The sequence below is a fragment of the Sarcophilus harrisii genome, chromosome 4, assembly GCF_902635505.1.
Source record: "Sarcophilus harrisii chromosome 4, mSarHar1.11, whole genome shotgun sequence".
NCBI classification, from domain to species: domain Eukaryota; kingdom Metazoa; phylum Chordata; class Mammalia; order Dasyuromorphia; family Dasyuridae; genus Sarcophilus; species Sarcophilus harrisii.
Window position 1 is genome coordinate 67,992,312 of NC_045429.1, and position 23,399 is coordinate 68,015,710.

General features: G+C 33.2%; 1 protein-coding gene across 6 annotated transcripts in view; it reads left to right on the forward strand.

Annotated features, from left to right (window-relative positions):
• AXDND1 (axonemal dynein light chain domain containing 1) overlaps positions 1 to 23,399 on the forward strand; it is a 121,396-nt gene that overhangs the window by 79,319 nt on the left and 18,678 nt on the right. For 5 of the 6 annotated variants that reach the window (XR_004229298.1, XM_023503919.2, XM_031936963.1 and 2 more), the window contains 3 exons: positions 9,649 to 9,857; positions 16,514 to 16,610; positions 21,697 to 21,807. Coding sequence is in view for 5 of the 6 variants with exons in the window: in XM_023503919.2 (XP_023359687.1) it covers positions 9,649 to 9,857; positions 16,514 to 16,610; positions 21,697 to 21,807 (417 nt within the window). In the remaining variant the exon portion in view is untranslated. The remainder of the gene's footprint in view (positions 1 to 9,648; positions 9,858 to 16,513; positions 16,611 to 21,696; positions 21,808 to 23,399) is intronic. The other variant, XM_031936962.1, reaches the window with a different exon arrangement.

The window sequence follows — 23,399 nt, forward strand, 5'->3', positions numbered from 1 at the left end:
TCAATAGTACATGGCACCCACACACAAATTGACCATGTATAGGGGCATAAAAACCTTAAAATCAAATAGAAAAAAGCAGAAATAGTAAATGCTTCTTTTCCAGACCATGATACAATAAAAATTGTATTCAATAAAGGATCAGGGAAAGATAGACTAAAAACCAATTGGAAATTAATCAATCTAATTCTAAAGAACGGGTTAAACAACAAGTCATAGAAACAATAATTTTATCCAGGAGAATGACAATAAGACAACATAACCTATCCCGAAATCTATGGGATGCAGCCAAAGCAGTTCTTAGGGAAATTTTTATATCTCTAAATAGTTACATGAATAAAACTGAAAAAGAGGAGATCAGTGAATTGGGCATGCAACTAAAACTACAAAAGGAACAAATTTAAAACCCCCAACTAGATATAAAATTAGAAATTCTGAAACTTAAAAGAGGTTAATAAAATTGAAACTAAGAAAACTATTGTAGTAATTAATAAAACTAAGAGTTGGTTTATGACAAAAACTAAAATTGATAAACTTTTGACTAATTTGATTAGAAAAAGGAAAGAAAAAAATTACAATATCAAAAAATAAAAGGGCAAACATCACCAATGAAAAAGAAATTAACACCATAATTAGGAGCTATTTTGCCCAACTGTATGCCTGCAAGTCTGACAATGGATGAATGTTTGCAAAAATATAAATTGCCCAGATTAACAAAAGAGGAAATAAATTAATTAAATAGCCTTATTTTAGAAAAAGAAATTGAACAAACCATCAGTGAACTCCCTAAGGAAAAAAATCTCCAGGGCCAGATGGATTTACAAGCGAATTCAACCAAACCTTTAAAGAAAATTAATTTCAACACCATGTAAACTCTTTGGAAAAATAGGTAAAGGAGTCCTGCCAAATAACTTCTATGACACAAAGATGATACTGATACCTAAATCAGGAAGAGCCAAAACGGAGAAAATTACAGACAAATCTCCCTAATGAATATTGATGCAAAAAATTTAAATAAAATATTAGCAAAGAAATTACAAAAAGTTAACAACAGGATAATATACTATAACCAAGTGGGATTTATATCAGGAATGCAGGACTGGCTAAATATCAGGAAAACTATTGCCATAATTGATCATATCAGTAATAAAAACCAACAGAAATCATATGATAATTTCAATAGATGCAGAAAAAGCTTTTGATAAAATATAGCATCCATTCCTATTAAAAATACTAGAGAGCATATAGATAAAGGGAATTCTCCTTAAAAGAATAAACAGCATCTATCTAAAACCAATAGCAAGCATTATTTATAATGGAGAGAAACTGGATATGTTCCCAATAAGATTAAGTTGAAAGGAGGATACCCAATACTATCACTATTATTTAATATTGTACTAGAAATGTTTGCTTTAGCAATAAGAAATTACAATATGCAGTGAGGAGATAAAACTATCACTTTTTGCATATGATATGATATACTTAGAGAATCCTAGAAAATCATACAAAAATCTACTTGAAATAACAGCTTTAGCAAAGTTACAGGATATAAAATAAACCCACACAAATCATCAGCATTTCTCTATATCACTGATAAAGCCCAGTAACAAGAGATAGAGAAAATCCATTTAAAATAATTCTATACAAAATAAAATATTTTGATGTTGTAAATTTGATGTTGGTTATTGGAAAAATATCACTCACTCATGGATAGACCAAGATAATATAATGAAAATGATAATTCTACCTAAATTGGTATACTTCTTCAGTGCCATACCAACCAAATTTCCAAAAATTTATTTTATAGAGATAGAAAAAATAATAAAATTAATCTGGAATAATGAAAGGGCAAGAATATCAAGGCAATTAATGAAAAAAATTACAAAGAATGGTGGCCTAGCAGTACCAGACCTAAAACCTATAAAGCTGCAGTCATCAAAACCATTTGGTACTGGCTAGTAAATAAGTCAGTGGAATAGCTTAGATTCATATGATACAATAATGACTACAGTAATCTAGTATTTGATAAACCCCCAAACTCCAGCTTCTGGGCAAAGAATTTACTATTTTATAAAAATTGCTGGTTAAAGTGAAAAATAACATGTCAGAAATTTCGTATTGACCTATATCTCACACTTCATACCAAAACAAGGTCAAAATGGGTACATCATTTGGGAATAAAGGATGATACCATAAACAAATTAGGAGAACAAGGGATCATTTATTATCAGATCTTTGTAAAAAGGGAGGAATTTATGACCAAACAAGAACTAAAGAACATTATGAAATGCAAAATGGACAACTTTGATTACATTAAATTAAAAAGGTTTTGCCCAAACAAAACCAACACAAGATTAAAAGGGAAGTACAAAACTGGGGAGAAAATTTACAGCCAGTGTTTCTGATAAAGGCCTCATTTGTTAAATACATAACTGTGTCAAATTTATAAGAATTCAAGTCATTCCCCAATTGATAAATGTTTAAAGGATATGAACAGACAATTTTCAAATGATGGAATTAAAGCCATCTATAGTCATGAAAAAATGCTCTAAATCACCATTAAAGAAATGCAAATTAAAAACAATGGTGAGGTGCCACCTAACATCTCTCAGACTGATTAGACGACAGGAAGAGATAATGATAAATATTGTAGTGGGTGTGGAAAAACTGGGACACTGATACATTATTGGCGGAGTTGTGAAATGATTGAACCATTCTGAGGAACAATTTGAAATTATGCCCAAAGCTATTAAACTAAGCCTACCTTTGATCTAGCAATGCTACTATTGGGTTTGTATCCTAAGGAAATCATCAAGAAGGGAAAAGGACCCAAATGTGAACAAATGTTTATAGCAGCTCTTTTTCTGGTAGCAAAGAACTGGAAAATGAATGGATGCCCATTAACTGGAATGGCTGAATAAGTTGTGGTATATGAAAGTAATGGAATATTATTGTTCTATAAAAATGATGAACAAGCTGATTTTAGAAAGACTTGGAAAGATTTATATGAACAGATGCTGAGTGGAACAAGCAGAACCAGGAAGATATTGTACACTGTAACAGCAAGATTGTGCAATGATCAACTATGAAAGACTTGGTTCTTTTTGGTAGTTCAGTGATCCAAAGATATCCTAATACACTTTGGATAGAAAATGCCATCTGCATCCAGAAAGAGAACTATGGAAATTGAATGTAAATGCAACACATGATATGTTCACTTTTTTTTTCTTTTGTGGTTTTTCCCTTTTGATAAGATTTTCTCTCCCAACATGATTTGTAAAGAAATATGTATTAAAAAAGTTAATGTACATGTATAATCAGAAAAAAATAAAACAATTAAAAAACCAATAACATAGAACTAAATTAAAGATATAAACATTTATCAAAGAGAAGACAAAATTATGTGTGTTTGCAGGAGTTGTGATAGTATACTGAGAAGATCACAAAAAATCAGCAAAATTACTAAGATACTAAATAACTTCAGCAAAGTAGAAGACTAAAAATAAATTGACAAAGTCATCAGTGTTTCTATGTAGTTTTAACTGAAAGCTAAAGCCTTCAATTCAAAATGACTGCATAATATAAAGTATCTGAGCATTAGTCTATATAAACTATCTAGGAATTAATCTAGATACATACAACATTTATATAAATACAATTACAAAATGTTTTCTACATAAAAGATGTCAAGTAATTAGAAACTCATTGTTTATCATTTGATAGTGCAATATAATAAAATAATAATAATATTACCAAAATTGACTTACAAATTTAGTGCTTTAACAATTACAAGGGGACATTTTGATATTAATTTTTTTCTGAAACAATAACAATTAATTTGGAGGAACAGAAGATCTATAACCTCATGGAAAATGAGGAAAACTATAAATGAAAGGATGTCAGACCTCAAATTGTATTATAAAGCAGTAATCATCAAAAGCATTTGATATTTTTTGAAGAAACAAAACAAAAACAAAGAAGAAACAAAAAAAAAAGGAAGGAAGGAAGGAGGGAAAGAAAGAAGGAAAGGGACAAAAAAGATGGAAGGAAGGAAAAGGAGAAAGGAAAGGAAGAAAGGGAAGGAGGGAAGGAAGGAAGGAGGAAAGGGAGAAAGAAGAAAGGACAGAAGGAGGAAAAAGAAGGAAGGAAAGAAGGGAAAAAAGGAAAGAGGAAAGGAAGGAGAAAAGAGAAGGAAGGAGAAAAGGAAGAAAAGAGGGATCGATCTTAATACTTCCTAGCTGTGTGACCCTGGGCAAGTCATTTAACCCCAGTTGCCTCAGGGGAAAAAAAAGAATTGATCTATTATACTATTTAATTGTTTAGATCAAAGCTTCCTAAACTCAGTGTAGCAACTTCATGTTGGGTTGCATAACTGAATATGGAAGTTTTAAAATTGTGACTTCTCTGTAAATGTTTTGTCTATGGACTTTACATACTTATGTACCTGGGATTGTGTAAAAATTTCTTGAGCTAAAAGAGGTCATGAGTGGAAAAAATTTAAGAAGACCTGATCTAGATAAGACCAGAAGTAATCAAGAACAGTAGCCTGATGTTTGCTAACCCAATAATATAAATGGTGTGTGTGTGTGTGGGGGGGGGAACGAGGGAGAACTCCTTTTTGGACAAGAACTGGAGAAAAAATTAGGAATTTGTTTAGCAGAAATTAGATTTATTCAACATTTTATCCTAGCATATTATATTCAGTGCTTAGGTATCACAGTGGCTAGAGTCCAATATCTGGAGTTAGGAGAACCTAAGAGCAAATGTGCCCTTAGGCACTTGCTATGTGACTCTGGGCAAATAACTTTAAAAAACTGCCTCATTTTACTCATCTGTAAAATGAGGATAACATCAACTACCCTGCAGGGTTATGGTAAAGATTAAAAGAGATAATAGTCATAAAAGCTATTGTTATCTGAAACTAAGACAGGAAATCAACAACATGCATAATACCCAACTAATGTGAACAAAGAACATGAACAATTTCCAAAAAAATTGCAAAATACAAATGGCCATTTTAAAGCAGGCTCCATATGACTGATAGTAAGAGAAATTCAAATTCCAAGAAAGTCTGAGATTTCATCTTATGCCCTACAAATTGGCAAATTGACAAAATGGGAACATTTTCAACATTGGAAGGGCTATAGAAAGACAGTTAACTAGCATTTATTAAATATCTATTATATGCCAGGTATTTGCTAAGACAGGTATATTGTTAGTGAAAATATAAATTTTTTCAACAATTTTGGATGTTGATTTGGAATTGTTCGGTCATTCTAGTCATGTCCAGATCTTCATGACCCCATTTGGGCTTGTGTTTAGCCTTTTCCTTCTCCAGCTTATTTTGCACATGAGGAGACCAACGCAAACAGGATCAGGTGATTTACCCCGGATCACCCAGCTGGTAAATCTGAGGCCAGATTTAAATTCATTAAGATGAGTCTTCCTAACTCAAGACCTAACCTTCTAACTATTGTGCCATCGAACTACCCAAAATAGAATTAGATTAGAAAAATGGCTAAATGTATATACCCCTTTTATCCAGTGATTTTACTACTTTACATGTACACCAAAGGCATTAAAGACAGAAACAAAGGTCTACTGTATGCCAAAATATTAATAATAGTCCTTCTAGTAGAAAAATATATGGGAATAGCTTAAAATCTATGATTATGAGAACACCAGTAGAATATTTGTGTGCTGTAAGCAATAGCATAAATATGGAATAATGATAACTCTTTGTAAAGTACTTTAAGTTTTACAAATGTTTTATAGATATCTCATTTTATTTTCACATTAATCCTGGGAGGTAGGTATTAGCATCTTCATTCGAGGGGATTCAACGAGGGCCCAAAGGAAACAAAGGCTCTTTGAGGGGCCAAAAACAGTCCTGTCCAATCCATTCCTTATGGCTCATCCAGTCACTGGGACATTAGCAGGTACATGGCCCTTTGCTGGGATCTTAATTGTCCCATCAGCAAGACATAGATCAGGATGACTGGAGATGGTCCCAGATTCAATGAGAGACCATTGGCCTTTTTAAGTCAAGTTCTTTCTCAGGTCTTGGTTTGTCTACTCTAAGACAGCACAGTCAGAAAACAGATAATGAAATCTACCTCCCTCTTTCTTTAGAGGGCCTGGAAGAAGACTATCAGGGAAGAATTTATATACACTGTTAGGTGTGCTCACAGTATGCAATCTTTTTTCTTAATTGTTTTTCTTTGTTAAAAGGAGTTTGAACCTTGGGAAGTTGGGATAAGAAGGGGTCTTTCACCAGAAATAACTGTGATATAAAAAGACTAAAAATATAAATAGGGTAAGTTTTTTAAAAGGGGGTGCTATTGCTTAACTAGGAAATATGGGTTAGTACATACAGTAGTGATGTATGTGAAATCCGTGTTAGTACCCTGAATGCCTTAGAATCAGCCCAAGTCAGGATAAGCAAAAGTCCTTGGTCTTTATTCTTGGTCTTTAGGGGTAGAAGTGAAGGGAATGGACACAAGCTCTCCACAACCTCCCTTCTCCTCATCCACTGCAAAAGTGACTCTGGCTTGTTTTACTCCACCTCCTAATCCCTCCTACGATTATCTGTATACACCAAAAGATTGAACCAGCACAGAATAGTGGGAAGAGCCATTTTCCAAGCATATGCTAATAGAGTATTGTTCAATCGGTAATTAGCCTTAAATGCTTGGTTGTCTGATTCCAGTGCATCAACTCAGAGTTTCAGCCCTTTACAGTGATCAAAGCCATTAGTCCAGATGGGTGATGCAGAGGACCTCCTGTACTGAATCCAGTTGTATATCCTGTGTTGATTCCCTCCCCAAATTACCATGTTTCTATTTTCTGTTTTCCTGTTGATTTTTCCACTTATTAGAATGTAACCTCCTTAAAAATAGCCAACTTCATCCTCCACAAAGATTGTTTGATATGTCTCAGTTCTTCAGCCATCATTCATGCACTTACCTACAGCCAATCACAGTCTCCTATTTTCTTGAACAACCTGAAGCTGTCCAAAGTGAACTCTCTCATTTCTCCTTCCCATTTGTCAAAACTTCTTGTTACTGTTTATCATTTATGAACTCTTCCTGTGCAGGAAGCACAAAGGAAAAGAATCGTTACTTCTCATTGATGCTAATTCTTTTGCTTACACTCTTAGATCCTTTTCCCTGAATCCTCCAGCAATCATTCCCCTTTTCTCAATAATCTTCAGTCTTTCCACCAATTCCTTCCCATTTGCCTACTAATACTCATAAGTCATCCCAATTCTGTTTTTAAAAAAATCAGCCAAACCTTTTCTTACCTTTTTTATGTCCCATTCAGACATTGTTCTCAACAAAACATAAGTTCTTTGAGGAGAGAGATTGTTTCATTTTTGCCTAGCACATAGCAAGTACTTAGGTACTTATTATCCTTTTCTTCTTTTGACTTCTCTTTTTCATCAATAGAATTCAGTTTTCCAAGGTTACAACTTCTTTCTTTCCCCTAATTTATCATATCCAATCTATATACAATCAATGACCATGTCTTGTTACTTCCACCTATACCACATTCCTGATCTTCATCTTCATCCATTGTGTCTACACTAGTCCAGGTCTTCATTAACACTTGCATAGACTATTACAACAACTTCTTAAGAGATCACCTCATCTTGACCTCTCCCTCCCTCTCTATATTAAAGGATTCATATTATAGATTGCTGACAAAATAACCTTATTTATTTGTAAATCTATTTATTTACTACCTGTGTTCTGTCAGTGATTTCTTTGTACTTAATGAATCAAATTCATTCTTCTTTGCCTGGCATTCAAAAATCTTCCTTAGCTTCTCACCACCCTACCTTTCTAGCTTATCACTTATAATTCTTCTAAGTATTTCCATTAAACTAGATTACTTCTCATTTCCTAATCACATTCAGTGGGTCTCCTCTTCTGTGCTTTTCCCATGCTGTTTCTTCCACCTAGAATGTCTCCTTCTTTGCTGGTTAAATTCTTGCTGATACTTCAAAATATACTTCAAATGACATCTTTCCCATGATCTCACCAGTCTCTAAGCTTGAACCTTAAATAGAAATTGATTTCACACCTTTCTAACATATTTATGATGTGATATTTTGTATTCTAGTTATATGTATATCTATCTACTTTCTCTAGTAGACTCTTAAAATCTGTGATCACAGACACTTAGATCTTATCTAACCTTTACATTTCCCCAAGTACCAGCCTTTGCACACAGTAGATACTTAATAATAACATTTTTATAGCAAATCCTTGCAATTCCATCAGTGTGAGAATGTCATTAACCATAACTTTAGAGTCTTAATTACTGAGGCTTGGGGAGGATTAGTAGCTTGACAATGATTAGTTTACTATGTTCAGTAAGTTAGTCAGTCATAAGCATTCATTAAGCACTCTGCTTGTTACTAAGTATTTGGGATATAAAGAAAGGTTTAAAAATGGTCCCTTCCCTCAAAGAGTTTACATTTTAGTGAGAGAGATACCATGAAAATGATTTTGAACATACAGAATACATACAGAGAGATGGAAAATAACTACAAAACAGAAGACACTCAGAAGAGGGAGGATGGGAAAGACCTGCAAAAGGTAGGGTTTGGGCCAAGTTTTAAAAACCAGGTAAGGTGGAGGCAATGAGGGAGAGCATTCCAGGCATGGAGGAAAACCAGAAACAAGATATTCAGTTGAAAGATGGAGTGTCATGTCCAAAAAACAACAAGAAGGTAGATGTTGCTAGATTGTAGATTATGTGGAGGAGAGTAGGTCATAAGAAAACTGGGAAATTAGGAAGAGCTTTCAAAGCCAAGCAGAGTATTCTAATCCAAATATTATTTCAGTCCCAGGGCTCAATCCATTACAATATACTGCCTCTTAATGAGGGTTTGGTAAATTGACTAGGCAAGTTGCTTACCTTCTCTAGGTTTCAGTTTTGTTACCTGTAAAATGAGAGGGTTTGATTAAATTCTTTTTAGCTCTCCAATTTTAAAACTCTATGAAATTTATAAAGCTTAATCATAAGTATATAAAAACAGATGCTTATTTGCACAACTTTGTTTGAATTCTATAAATCGTGCATTTTAATTGGGGAACTAAACTTTGAAAGTGTTTTTTAACTAAATTAAATTTATTTTTTGATTACATTTTAAGTTCTTAACTGTCTTCTTTCCTCCTTCTCTACCCCGCTCCACCATATATACATACATACATACATACACACACACATACACACACACACACACACACACACAGGTCTTCATACTGTGCATACTTCTGTTTATCAGTTCTTTCTTAGTGTCACAAGAAAATGTTTTTTAAAGGCTACACACTGGCATCCTTTCCATTGCATTTCTTTCTGAGGAAATAGCTCTCTTTAAATGGCAGCAGAATAGTGCCTTTTATTAACATTCTAAGCAAAACTAGAGATAGGAAGACAGAAGCTCATATGCTATAATGAATAAAGGATTCAGGAGCTATTTTATGATGAAACTAGATATTAGATTTAAGCAACATAATATCATTAAAGTCAGGATCCAAAGATTGAAGACATCTCCAATGCCTAAATGCAATATAACTTTAATGAAATTTAAATGGTTCATGTGAAATCTAATCTTTTAAAATAATATTTTTCTTCCTAAAGGTGAATGAACTCCATATAGCCATGATTAAGTGGATGGTAAATTTGTTGATTTTAATGGTACCTGACCATTCTGATGAGCATAGTCTCCCAAAGACTCAACAGGAGCTCAGTGAGGAGGAAATTCATCTTCATACAGGTGTTGCTATGTTGGAGATAGAAGGCATATCACTGGCAAAAATGTTGAGCCGATTCTCAATCTATATATTCAGGTGAAAGTGATGATTGATGTTATACTTATGAAGATAAGATAAATATAAAGTAGTAATAATAAGTCTACATTAACTTAATCTCGAAAGATATTTTCAAGAGATTTGTACTTCATCCATACTGTTTTTTTTAATATTTAAAAACATTTTTAAATAAAAAATTTGAATAGAGGCCTTTCTGACATGCTTATCCAATTTATAGAAGACACAAAATGGGGGAGAATAGCTGTTACATTTGGTAACAGAGTCAGAATTTCAAAAGATCTTGATAAAATGGAGCTCTGGGCTAAATTTAAGATGAAATTGAATAGGGATAAATGTGAAGTATTGCATTTTGGTGAAAAAAAAAATCAACTTTACAAGGACAAGATAGAAGAACAAGATAGGGGAATATGGTTAGATTTCATTTTGTCTAAAAAAGATATGGGGATTTTATATGCTCAATATTAGTAAGTGTTATAATATAGCCACTAAAAACAAAATAAAACAAGTAATGCAGTCTTGGGCTAAATTTAGAGTCATAGCTTCTGGGAATAATGAGGTAATAGATTTGTAATTCAAAGCCATTGTATGTCCATGTCTTAAGTCATGTATTCAGGTCACAGTTTTAAAAGGATATTGATAAAGTCATGTGAAAAAATGCTTTAAATCCTTAATGACTAAAGAAATGCACATTGAAACAACTCTGAGAAGAAACAGAGTTGGGAAGGCAGAATGAAACATTTCTGAGTAGCTCTCCCAACACACCTCTTCTACAACAACCTAGAAAATGTGCCAAACCAAAATATGATTGGGAAAACCGAGAAAAAGTCATAGTCATTTTTCTAGCCCAGAACAGTTTAGGAAGATAGATGGAGAGGAATATGTACACTAGGGTGGCAGCAGCTGTATCCAGGAGCATTCCTGCTCCCAGAGGGAGGTAGGGAATTGGTATAGTGCACCAGGAGAGAAATAGATGCAAGGCCACCTGAGAACTAGCACTGGATTCAGAAATGGCTAACATCCAGCCTGTCACCCATTGGCCAATTCTGAATCAGAGATCCAACATGGAGAGGACCAGGGTCCCTAACAGAGCATGAACACAAAACACATTTCAGAAACTTAGCTATATGGCTCTGATTGAGAAGCAGAGCAATGACTCCATTCTACCCTTTAGCCCAGCACATTATCCTGCAGTGGAAAAACCAGAGCAGGGAGACTAAGACCAAAAAGAAACCAGCAATTCATTAGTTTGATACTGCAGAGCCTCTCAGTGGGCTAAGAGCAATTGAGTCCAGCAACAGTCTACAGAAACTCAATTACACATAGGCCAGTAAACCTAAACCTGGGTCAGGAAATTGTAGAACCCAGACCAGGAGGATGGAAGACAGATCTCTCCCTGGACCATTTGACTTTGGAAGAACTGAAAACTTATAGGGCTCTAGACTGAACTGTGAAAGCAACAGAAGCTCAGGCCAGACATCCTCCTTCCCCTGCCTCCAGATGTGAGCAAAGTCCAACACTAACATAAAGTCCAAAGTCAAGAGGTAAATTGGAGGAATGAACAAATAAATAAACAAAAGGAGCCTAACCACAAAGATCTACTATGATGATATTGCAATCGAAGTAAAAGTAAACTGAGGCACAAAGCTCTGCACACAATCAATTTATCAGCAAAGAACAAATTTGCTAATAAATAGGATCTCAGCTTTTCAGCAAGCTAAGATTTTAAATGACTGACAACTTAGTTTAGAAAGGAAGACTAAACTTCTGAACTGGTTCTGAACTTAAAGAAACATGACTTAACTAGTTATACAAAATGTCAGTAATTGATATAAAATAAAATCAATTACAAAATGGAATTAATGCAATTTTTTCAATGACAAATTGACACAAATGAAGAAGAAAATTACTTGAAAACATTGATAAGCAAAGCCTCAAGAAAAATAGAGCTAGGATACAAAAAAGAAATCTTTAGAAGAGTTAAAGAAATAGAGAAAAAAAATAAAAAATAAAAGCAGTAGAGGAAAAAAATGAAAAAAGAAATGAGAGCTAACCAAGAAAGTTGTATAAAAAAATTCAATAAAAATGGAATAAAATCTTGCTGAAGAAAACAATTCCTTAAAAATTAGAATTTATCTTAAAATTAGAATGCTAATGACTCTGTGAAATGTGAAGAAATAATATAGTCAAAAACCTTAAAAAGAAAAGAAATTATGAAATATACTATAGGAAAAATAACTGACTTGGAAAATAGAAAAAAAATCATCTAAAAATCATTGTTTATCCTGAAACCCCCCAAAGAGCCTAGATATCATATTTCAATAAATTATAGTGTCTCAGATATCTTAGACCCAAAGATCAAAGTAGAAATTGAGAAAATCCACAGGTCACTTCTTGAAAGAAACCCCCAAAAGAAAACTTTTAGGAATATGTAGCTAAAATACAGAACTCCGAAGTCAAAGAGAAAATACTGCAAACAACCAGAAAAAAAATTCAAGGACCACTAAACAAGTCAGGATTTAATATGATTTAACAGCTAATAAAGGAATGGAGGGTTGAAATATTCCAGAAGGCAAAGAAGTTAGGTATATAACCAAGAATAAACTGAGTTTAATGCTACAGGGGGAAGAATGGGCATTAAATGAAAAGAAGGACTTTCATGCATTTCTGATTAGATGACCATAGTTGAATAGACAATCTGACATACAAATAGAGAATTTGAGAAGCATAAAAAGATAGATGTGAGTGAGAAAACATAAGGGAATAAAAAAATTACATTATTGTATGGAAGAGGTAATATATGTAACTCATCAAAACTTTATCATTATTAAGAGTTTTAGAGACAGACTAGAGAACTCCAGTGTGAGTCTTTTATTTTTATATGATCTAAAAAGAAGAATGGAAAAGTGGATTGCATAATAGGATAAAGTAGTAAAATTATATTAGGAGGTTACCCCACTCAGACCTAGGTAAACCTAGCCACAAACAAGAAATTAAAGTGGCTATTTGAATTTTAGAAAAAAATTAGTTATGATCAACTCCTGGAAAATACTGAATGGAAATAGAAAGGAGTATGCCTATTTCTAAGCTGTGGATGGTACCTTTATAAAAATTGTAGTAAAATTTGTTATTTCACAGATAAATGCAGAAAATCAGAAAGATTAAATATTTATGACCATAATGCAATAAAAGTACATTCAATTGAAAACCTTTGATGCATAGATTAAAAATTAATTTAAAAATAAATCTCTTAATTCTGAGGAGTCAACCATTAATAGAAACAACCAATAATTTCATTAAAAATCATGACAATAATGATAAAACCTACCAAAATTTTGGGATATAGGCTAAGAAATACTTAAGTAAAGTTTATGTCTTTACACATTTACATCAATAAAAGAGAAAAAGAATAGATCAACAAATTGAGTATGTAACTAAAAAAGGAGAAAATCAACAAATAAACATTCAATTAACATCAAAACAGAAATACAAAAAGTTAAAAGAAAGAGTAGAAAAATCGAAAGCAAAAAATCCATTGAATTAATAAATAAAACTATGAGTTGGCTTTTTGAAGAGAGCAATAAAATAGGTAAACCACCAGTTAATTTGATGTTAAAAAAATTACCAGTATCAAAAATGAAAAAGGTAAATTTATTGTGCCTAACTATATGCAATAAAACTGTCAGCCTTAGTAAAATAGACACATATTTACAAAAGTATAAATTTTCCAGACTAATAAAGGATATTGAATTAAATAACCCTGTCTTCAAAAAAAAAGGAATTTGAACAATCCATAAGAAAAATATCCCTGAACCAGATGAATTTACAAGCTAATTTTATCAAACATTTAAAGACTAATATACATATTGCTTGAAAAAATAGGTAAAGAAGAAACCACCAAATTCTTTCTTTGACATAAATATAGTCTTGATACTAAGTCAAGGAGAGTCAACACAGAGAAAGAAAACTATAGACCAATTTCCCTGATGAATATTGATGCAAAAAAATTTAAATTAAATGCAAACAAGGAGATTGCAGCTATATATCACAAAATATCACTATGAACACACTGGCTTTGTACAAGAAATTAAATATAAGTACAACAGACTACATTAACAATAAAAACAACACATATGATTATTTCATATGTGAAATCATATTATTTCAATAGATACCAAAAAAAAAACTTTTGACAAAATCTAACATCAATTCTAGTTTAAAAAACGAGGCAGCACAAAAATAAGTGGAGTTTTTCTTAAAATGATAATTAGTTTCTATGTCTCAGAGCAAGCATTATCAATATGGAAATAAACTAAAAATATTTCTATTAAAACTAGGAGTAATATAACGATATTCATTATCACCATTACATTTCTGCTTAAAATTTAAGCAATAAGACAGGAAAAAAATAAAGGAATAAGCATAAACAGTGAGGAAACAAAATATCACTCTTTGCAGATAATAAGATGATTCATTTAAAGAATCTGTGGGAGTCAATTAAAAAACTAATCAAAACAATGAATGTCTTCAGCAAAGTTGGGGTATATGATATAAACCTACACACATCTGTATATTAACAAAATCCAGCAGGGAGAGATATAAAGAAAAATTCCATTTAAAATAATTATAGACTGTATAAAATACTTGGGAGTCTACCTGCCAAGGCATACACACCCAACAATCATATGAGCACAAATAATTGAAAAAATATTAAATAAATAAATGGAGAAATAGGTGAAATAATAATTTCTCATGTGTGGGCCAAGGCAATATAATACAAATCTAATACTACTTAAATTAATTTTATTTAGTACCATAACCAATCATATTACCGGAGAATTACTTTATAAAGCTAAGAGAAAAAAACAAAATTCACCTGGAAGAATAAAAGATCAAGAATATTAAGGACATCAATGAAAAAATTTGTAAAGGGAGACTAGTAATACTAGATCTCAAACTAGACTTCTTCACTTGTTTCAGTAATTTCCAATTCTTTGTGCCCCTCTTTGGGGTTTTCTTGGAAAAGATACTGGAATGATTTGCCATTTCTTTCCTTAGCTCATTTTACAGATGAGGAAACTGAGATAAATAGAGTTAAATGGCATGCTCAAGGTCACATAGTTAATAAGTATTTGAGACAGGATTTAAAGAAATGATGAAGATAAGTCTTTCTGATTTCAGGCCCAGCGTTTTCTCCACTATACCATCTAGCTGTCCAAACTATAGCGCCAAACTGTAATCATAAAAAAAGATACTAGGTAAGAAATAAAGTAGTTAATCTGAAGACTTATGGGCATTAGGGCATTGTTATTTTCAGTCCTTTGAAAAGTACTTTAACTCAAGTTACTAATGGGTCTTGTATAGAAAATTTCCCAAAGTTTCTGGTTTCCTATTCACTTTATGAAAAACTCAATATGCTATCATGATACTTTTTCATTTTTCATTTTCTTTTATTAATTTTTATTATGTCATTATTCCTGGAACATGTTGGCTAACTGTCAATATTAGCTTCACCTAGTTAAAATCTGATTCATGGAATGATAATATTAGGTAAAGACTTTGACATTCCTCAGATAAGAGACCAAAAGGGAGTTTTGAGCTTCCTGAGGTGATTTATTTATTGTGAAATGATTCTACTGACTCTGATTCTACTTATTTTTAAGGCATATAAATCTTCCCTATCAATCAACCCATCGTTAACTTTCTAAATGTAGTTTAATCTGTAACCTGACAATTTATTTACAGAATCTGTTTAATGTTTTGTTTCCTTAGGAGATATATGAGATTATGATTGTTTAATTAATTTTGTTCAATTTTTATGACCTAAGAGAAAGTACTAAATTTATTTAACTTTTATGACTTAAAAAGATGTACTAGATTGCTGTATGTAAAAAATGATTTTTCTGGCTCTCTAATATAATTTTTCCTATTTAAAAAAGCCTCCTTAGAATCCTAATTTTTTCTCCAAGGTTGTTTTTCTACTTCTAAATTTATGCTTAAGCACAATAAAACTTAGATTTTTACATCTACAATTTCTGTGTTATGATAGGTATATTGAGCAGTAACCCACATGAACTGAAAAATTAGATATTTCTACCATAGCATAACTAACACTTTTATTTTAGTCAACCAAAAATGATGGTTATGTAGATATGTAGATAGCCTTTTTAATGAATAACTTAATGAATCATAGTATTTATGACAATTCACTCAACTTGAAGAACTAGTGCCTGAAATGAGGTACCTAATAGTGAACAGTAAAATGGCAACTTAATATTACAAATGCCTCAAATTTAGGAAGTTGAGTTCTCAACCACTAGCTTTAGGCTTTTTCTCTTTCTCTGTCTTTCTCAATCTCTTTCCTTTCCTCTCTCCCTCTCCTCCCCTTTTTCTTTCTCTTTCTCTCTCTCTTTCACACACATATACATATATTTATACATACATATTTATATACATATACATATATACATATATATATATATACACACATATACTAATGTTACTAGGTGGTAGACAAGATACAAATATCCAAGACTCTACAGGGTCAGAATTGATGGTTTTCTTTGCTAGTATAGTATTAAAGAATTATTGTTATAGTAAACTCTCTTTTCTTTGAAATTTAAAGCAGAAAAAAGTTCCAATAATGCTCACATTTTGTGAATATTCTGTTTCCTCAGTTGTTGCAAAAGCACAGTGGCAGCAATGAGTACCAAGAAAACATCTGTCACACATCCAGATCCTACTAAGGAAGTTACGAATCTGTCAAAGATCAAGGTAATCTTCCTTTCAATATATGCATAAATAAAGCAATTCTCACCCATTTTATTCTAGATTGTAGCAGTAGGATTAGTCTGGGAATAATTCATTTAAAAAGCTTAGAGCACAGCAAGCCCAAAAGTCTCTATCCAATAAAACAAATCCCACTCCAAAAGCTCCGCTAAATTCTAAAATGTTCAGTGGGGAGTTTAGTATAAAGTATTCTGATGCCCTGAAACTTTACAAAATTATTTCTGGTTCTTTCTAATTGGGTCATTAATACATTAAAAAAAACTTTTCCCTAAAAGAGAAAAGAGGCCGTTAAGTGAGACAGTGGACAGAGGATAGGATTTAAGAGTCAGAATGACATGAGTTAAAATTCTGCCTTATTAGTTGGATCAGAGTCTGTAAATATTAAGTGTGTACTATATGCCAGGTACTGTGCTAAGTGCTCTAGGAATATAAAGAAAGGCATAAGATAGCCTTAAGAAATTCACAAATCAATAGGGGAAGATATCACATAAAAAGAAACTGGAGTGTGTGTGTGTGTGTGTGTGTGTGTGTGTGTGTGTGTGTTCCTCAAAAGAGTCTGGGAGAAGCTCCCAGATGCTCTTCCTAAATAGAAGGAGTTCCAGGGATAGAGATTATTGAGGAAGAATGAATAAAAAAGTTGATTTCATCTTACAGAAGGATGAGATTTTGAAGATAATGAAATCCAGAAAATTAGGTGGGTAAGAAATGAGTCATTAAATCTCTTTCATCCTCATTTTCCTCATCTGTAAAATGGGGATAGTACCTATCTCCCAGGGTTATTATGAAGATAATATGAGTTAATAGTTGTAAAATGTTTTGCTTACAGTATAAATACTAATATTAGAAAAATGTTTTTTTTTTATTTTAACTCATTTGATTGGAGTATGAAAAGCTAAACTTCTACCCTTTTCTACCTCCATAAACTTTTTTCTCTCTCTTTATTTGTGTCCCACCATCGCCTCTAGGTGTCTTTGGGGACATATTTGTCCACTGGGATCCCCAGGCCATAACATCTTATACATTCATGCTTTCCCTAAGCACACACACAACTTTAAAAACTCTTATCACCATTCTTCTTTTATATCAAAAGTCTTATGTATCAAAAGTTTTATGTATCCTTCCTCCTGGAAGCTGACTAGTTGTCAGTTGGAAAAGAACTGGTAATTCACAATAACTGAGTAATAATAGCTCAGTGTGTTATTCCTTTTAGATTAATCTATATTTAATAAGACTATCTAAAGAAATGAATTTCTAATGGCCTAATTTTATATGAATAGAGAAGATAATTGTGGGCCTTAAAGTCACTCATATAGATAGCCTTATACTCTGTTCACTCATGAGGCCAGAAATTGGTGGTTAAGTAAGTGGAGAATAAATGAGGTGTTCATATTTATTTTATTGAGCAAATATTTTGTGGCTAGAAAAAACAGTACATCCTAAATATTTATTTCTATACAGCTTTCATTTTTGCTCATGGTAAATTTTGTTCTAGTAGCTATTTCTTTGATTAAAGAAAATTTAAGAACCAGTATTGTCATCAGTTAAAGCATCATGTTCAAACTTATTACATGCATGTGTCAGTAAACCAACAAAAAATTTATTAAGCACTTACTGTGTGACAGGCATTTTGCTAAGTGCTATCTTCAAGTTTTTGAAGGACTTTCAGTTAGAAGACATATTAGATTTGTTCAGTTTTGTCCAAAAAAGATAGAACTAAGTAGGACCAATGAGTAGAAGTTTCAGAAAGAAGAAAATTCTGGGATAAGAAAAGTGGAGTAATTGCCTCTTGGACATAGTTATTTTTTAGTGTTCTGGGGAAAATATCTCCTTTCTGAGTTCATTTGGTAACTAACACCTGCTGAAAATTTATCTGCCACAACCTAGAAATTATAGATTAAAAACTTAGGTTTTATTATATGTAAGCATGGATTCAGATCTCAGATAAAAATAAAAAATAAACCTGAACATTTAAGATAAAAAACCCATGAATAACCATTAGGACTCAAATAAGGCTTCTTATAGACAGAATTACAGCAGAATGACAGGAAAGAATTCTTTTACATATTTCTACCTTGTATACTTAGAGTCAGGTTTGGGTCAGGTGAGGTTAATATAATAATAATAGCACTTAACCAAAAATTGAAGGAGGAATGACCTTGAACCTCAAATAACAACAAAAAAAATGACTCAGACCATAAAAATTGGAGAAAAGTAGATTCCTAATCCTCTGGAGCTCCCAATCTCCTAAATTCATAAAGTTGCCTCCTATGCTGGAATTGCCCCTCTCAGGATCTTTGGTTGCCTGTGCTCAAGCCAAAGAATCATACAGCAGGAAAGACAGCGCCTGGAAACCCTGATTTTATTGAGCTCAATAAAATAAATATTGCTCATCTTGGATAAGTACCTGTTCTATAATAATTTTGACGTCTGCTAACATGTTGGCTTTTCCTGCTTTAGTGGCCAATCTTTCTAACAAAGCTTTGGTGCAACTCAGGGATGGCTTTTGGGAGGTAGCAATAGGATGCCCGCCAGTAGAAAGATAGCATATGGAACTCAATCATCACCTTGTTTTATCCAGGGGTGGCAAATGGGTCACCAGCAACTCCAAGGACAGCACATGTGTTACCATAAAAGACTCATTTCCAGGCATACTCAATGAGGCGTACTCTTATTTAGCCAGAGCAGATTGTGGAGGGACGACCCCCCTGATTGTACCCATTATAGTTATGAATATTATAATCACTAGGAATTATTACAGAATTGGGTGGAGAAGAAGACTTCAGACCAGCTGTTAAGTATGGAGGAAGAAGCAATTACCCTGGAAGTCAAAAGATGAGGATGGCAAGAATCAGGAAAGAGTGATCAGCCTGAATTTCAGAAGTTGTTGGACAATGATGCTAGAGTAAAGATTCTAGACGTGGCAGTAGGGAAAAAGCCCAACTCGCCTCCTGATACAGTGAGCCTGAGTCACCAAAAAATAGCAGTCAGCATTTAGAAGGGTTTTTTTTTTTTAGTAATTTCCTATGAACTCAAGAATCCAAGATAAAGTCCCCTGTTTAGCATTAAAAGCTCTTCCCAACCCAGCCCCTTCTTCTCTTTCCTTTCTGCTTAATATCTCGCCTCTCTTTTACATACTGCTAAGATTCAACTACATCAGCCTACTTCCTTCTTAAACATAACCATCCATTTTCCACCTTTGTACCTTTGTCTTGGCTGTTCCTATGCCCAGAATGCTCTCACACCTTACTTCTGCCTCTTAGTTTGCTTGGCTTTTTTATGGCTTACTTCAAACCCCCCTCTTATAGAAGGCTTTTCTCCTTCCCTCTAACTGCTCATGATTTTGCCCTGTGAGATCACTGCCAATCTATTAAATATTTCCTTTGTAAGTATTTTATTTGCATATTGTCTTCCCAATAAAATGTAAGTTCCTTAAGAGCAGTGACTATTTTTACCCTTAACTTCTATCCTTAGCACAGTGCCTGACACAAGCTGTGCCCTTAATAAGTGCTTATGGACTAACTGGCAAGGGAGGTACTCATCAGGAGAAATTTGGTTTCATTTGGTGCCAGGAAATATGAGAAGAAAAGCAGAGTTAAAGTATAAGGGGAAGGATGTCAGCAGAAAATCAAGGATTTCCCTGAAAAAGAGAGTGGAGAGAAGATAATCATTCAGGGAAGTATCAGGGATCAAAAGATGATAATTTCCAGCCATCAATCAAAGAAGAACCACGACTTAAGCAAAAGCTTATAGAATAAACCAGACTCAAGGTTCTAAATAGATTGCTGTTGTGATGGAACTTTCATTCAGTGCTCTAGTCTCCCAGGTGAATCCAGCAGACTTGGTTGGAGGTGGGAAGGGCCCAAAGGTAAATGCTGTTGGGAACTAGCCATAGTGCTGATCTAGTATATACTTCCTAGTATATACTAGCCGCATTAACCTATGGACCAGGCACAAAGCATAGAAAGAAATCAGATGGGACCTTACTGGCAGAGAAACAGCATGGCCTTAGGAGCATTTTGACCTTTAGATGGTTTCTTATACCTTGATAAGGGTTATCTCCTCCAGAAAGGGTAACTTAACACGGCACCTCCTATGTGACTTCCCCTCAGTACATTTGGTGTCTCTTTAGTTGCTGTCTGTTCAGGTTGCTATTGATCCTATCATGTAACACCAATAGGAACAGTGATTAGTCAAGTGCTTTAGGTTCAGTCTTTCTAATAACATTTTTGAGGCCATTTCCCTTCCGTTAGGATGTATTTGTGTCAGGGTATGTTTGGGAAGACTCTGAGAATAACACCAGTATTTTCAGGAAGACTCCCTTCCTCACACCCCTAGAGTGCCTGTTTTATATGATGGTACAACAGCTGGGAAATGGCTTCAAGAATTATATAGGGTGACTTCTTTGTTTGTGATAAAACAGGAAATGCCCCATATATTGCAGAGGTGCTTCTGCTGGTATTTCAGGCTGCAGGATTCATTGACACTCAATTCTCAGGAGCCGTAGGAACAGACAATGATCTTCCTGGTTATTTGGAAATAAGATTTAATATTTTGTCACCTGTTTGCAATAAGCCAAGCAAAGATAAAAAACTGGGAAGGACTGTGCTGGCCTTTGAATGGTAAAAGGGCAGATCTTTAGACAAACTGGGCTGTGCTAGTATTATCATGGTAAATTTAATATACATTTAAAAAGAAAAAGATGTATGTAATGGAGGTTTCTGGTTTCATATCTAGCCCTTTTTAATTTAAATTTTTAGATGTTTATGTATATTAAGTTCATAATAATGCAATATGAGTAAACAGGACCATGAGGTTCAATAACATCACACTTTTTGAAGCTGCTGCCATCCATGACTATCTAGCTCTATATCATCTGTCCCTTGTATTTGAGCAATTTAAGAGTTTTAAATTTTTTGAAGACAAGATTTTTTGCTAATTGTCTGAGGAACAAAAATGCAATTATTTACTTAAATATTTGTTGAATAAGTGAACAATTGAATGAATAAATCAATGAAAGATTTTCTTTTTCCACTTAATAAATTACATATTTTAAACAATTATCTCCTCCTAGAAAGAATGCATTGATTGGGTTACTACATGCAATATCCTTCTTTCTAAGTTGAAAGGAAGAAAAGTCACTTTATTATCAAATGAAGATACCAAAAACCTGTACGACTACGAGGTATTTGTTAAAAATTAGTATTTGCTATTGTTTTTGCTTTGGATAAATGTGGCATAATAGAAAAAAGACTGGACTGATAGGAAGAGGCCAAGGGAAGGGCAAGGAGAACTTTAAATATCTACCATATGCTAACTACTGTGCTAAGTGCCTTATAAATATCATATCATTTGATTCTTAGAACATTCATGGGAGGTAGCTCATAATTTTACAGTTGAGGAAATTAAGTGACTTACTCAAGGTCCTAATCTGGTTAGTATCTAAGGTCAAATTTTATCTCAGGTCGATCTTCTAGGTCCAGCTCTCTCTTTTGAGTCTCCTGGATGTTCCTGAAGCTCAATTTGATTCTTCACTTTGCCATTAAATAGTTAGAAGACCTTGAGCAAATTATCTAACTTTTATGTGTTTTACTTTCCTTTTTCTGTAAAATGAGAAAAGTTGGAGTAAACAAAAATCATGTCATATTTATATAGTCCTTTACAAAAATTATTCTTACAACAAGCCTATAAAATTTGTTCTCATTTTCGAGATGAGGAAGTTGAAGTTCAGAGAAACCATGGGACTCATTTTCTTTTTTTTAAATTAAAAAATGCTTTTTATCTTCAAAACACATGCATGGATAATTTTTCAACATTGATCCTTGTAAAACTTTGTATTCCAAAATTTCCCCTCCTTTCCCCTACCCCTTCCCCTTGATGGAAAGCAATCCAATATATGCTAAACATGTTAAAATATATATTAAATCTAATATATGTATACATATTTATACAATTACATTGTTGCACAAGAAAAATCAGATCAAAAAGGAAAAAATTGATAAAGAAAACAAAATACAAGCAAACAACAGCAAAAAGAGTGAAAATGCAATATTGCGGTCTATACTCAGTTCCCACAATCCTCTCTCTGGGTATAAATGTCTCTCTTCATCATAAGATCATTGGAATAGGCCTCAGTCATCTCATTGTTGAAAAAAGTCACGTTCATCAGAACTGATTATCATATAGTATTGTTGTTAAAGTGTACAATGATCTACTGGTTCTGTTCATTTTACTTAGCATCAGTTCATGTAAATCTCTCCAGTTCTCTCTAAAATCATCCTGCTGATTGTTTCTTATGGAACAATAATATTCTATAATATTCATATGCCACAATTTATTCAGTCATTCTCCGATTGATGGGCATCCACTCAGTTTCCAGTTTCTTGCCACTACAAAAAGGTCTGCCACAAACATTTTTGCACATGTGGGGTTCCTTTCCATCCTTTAAGATCTCTTTGGAATTTAAGCCCAGTAGAAACACTGCTGATAAACAAAAAAAAAGTTTGATAATTTTTTGAGCATAGTTCCAAATTGCTCTCCAGAATGGCTGGATCCGTTCATAATTTCACCAACAATGTATTAGTGTCCTAGTTTTCCCACATCCCCTTCAACATTATCACTATCTTTTCCTGTCATCTTAGTCCATCTGAGAAATATGTATGGTATCTCAGAGTTGTCTTAATTTGCATTTCTCTGATCAGAAGTGATTTAGAGCACCTTTTCCTATAACTGGAAATGGTTTTAATTTCTTCATCTGAAAATTGTCTGTTCATATCC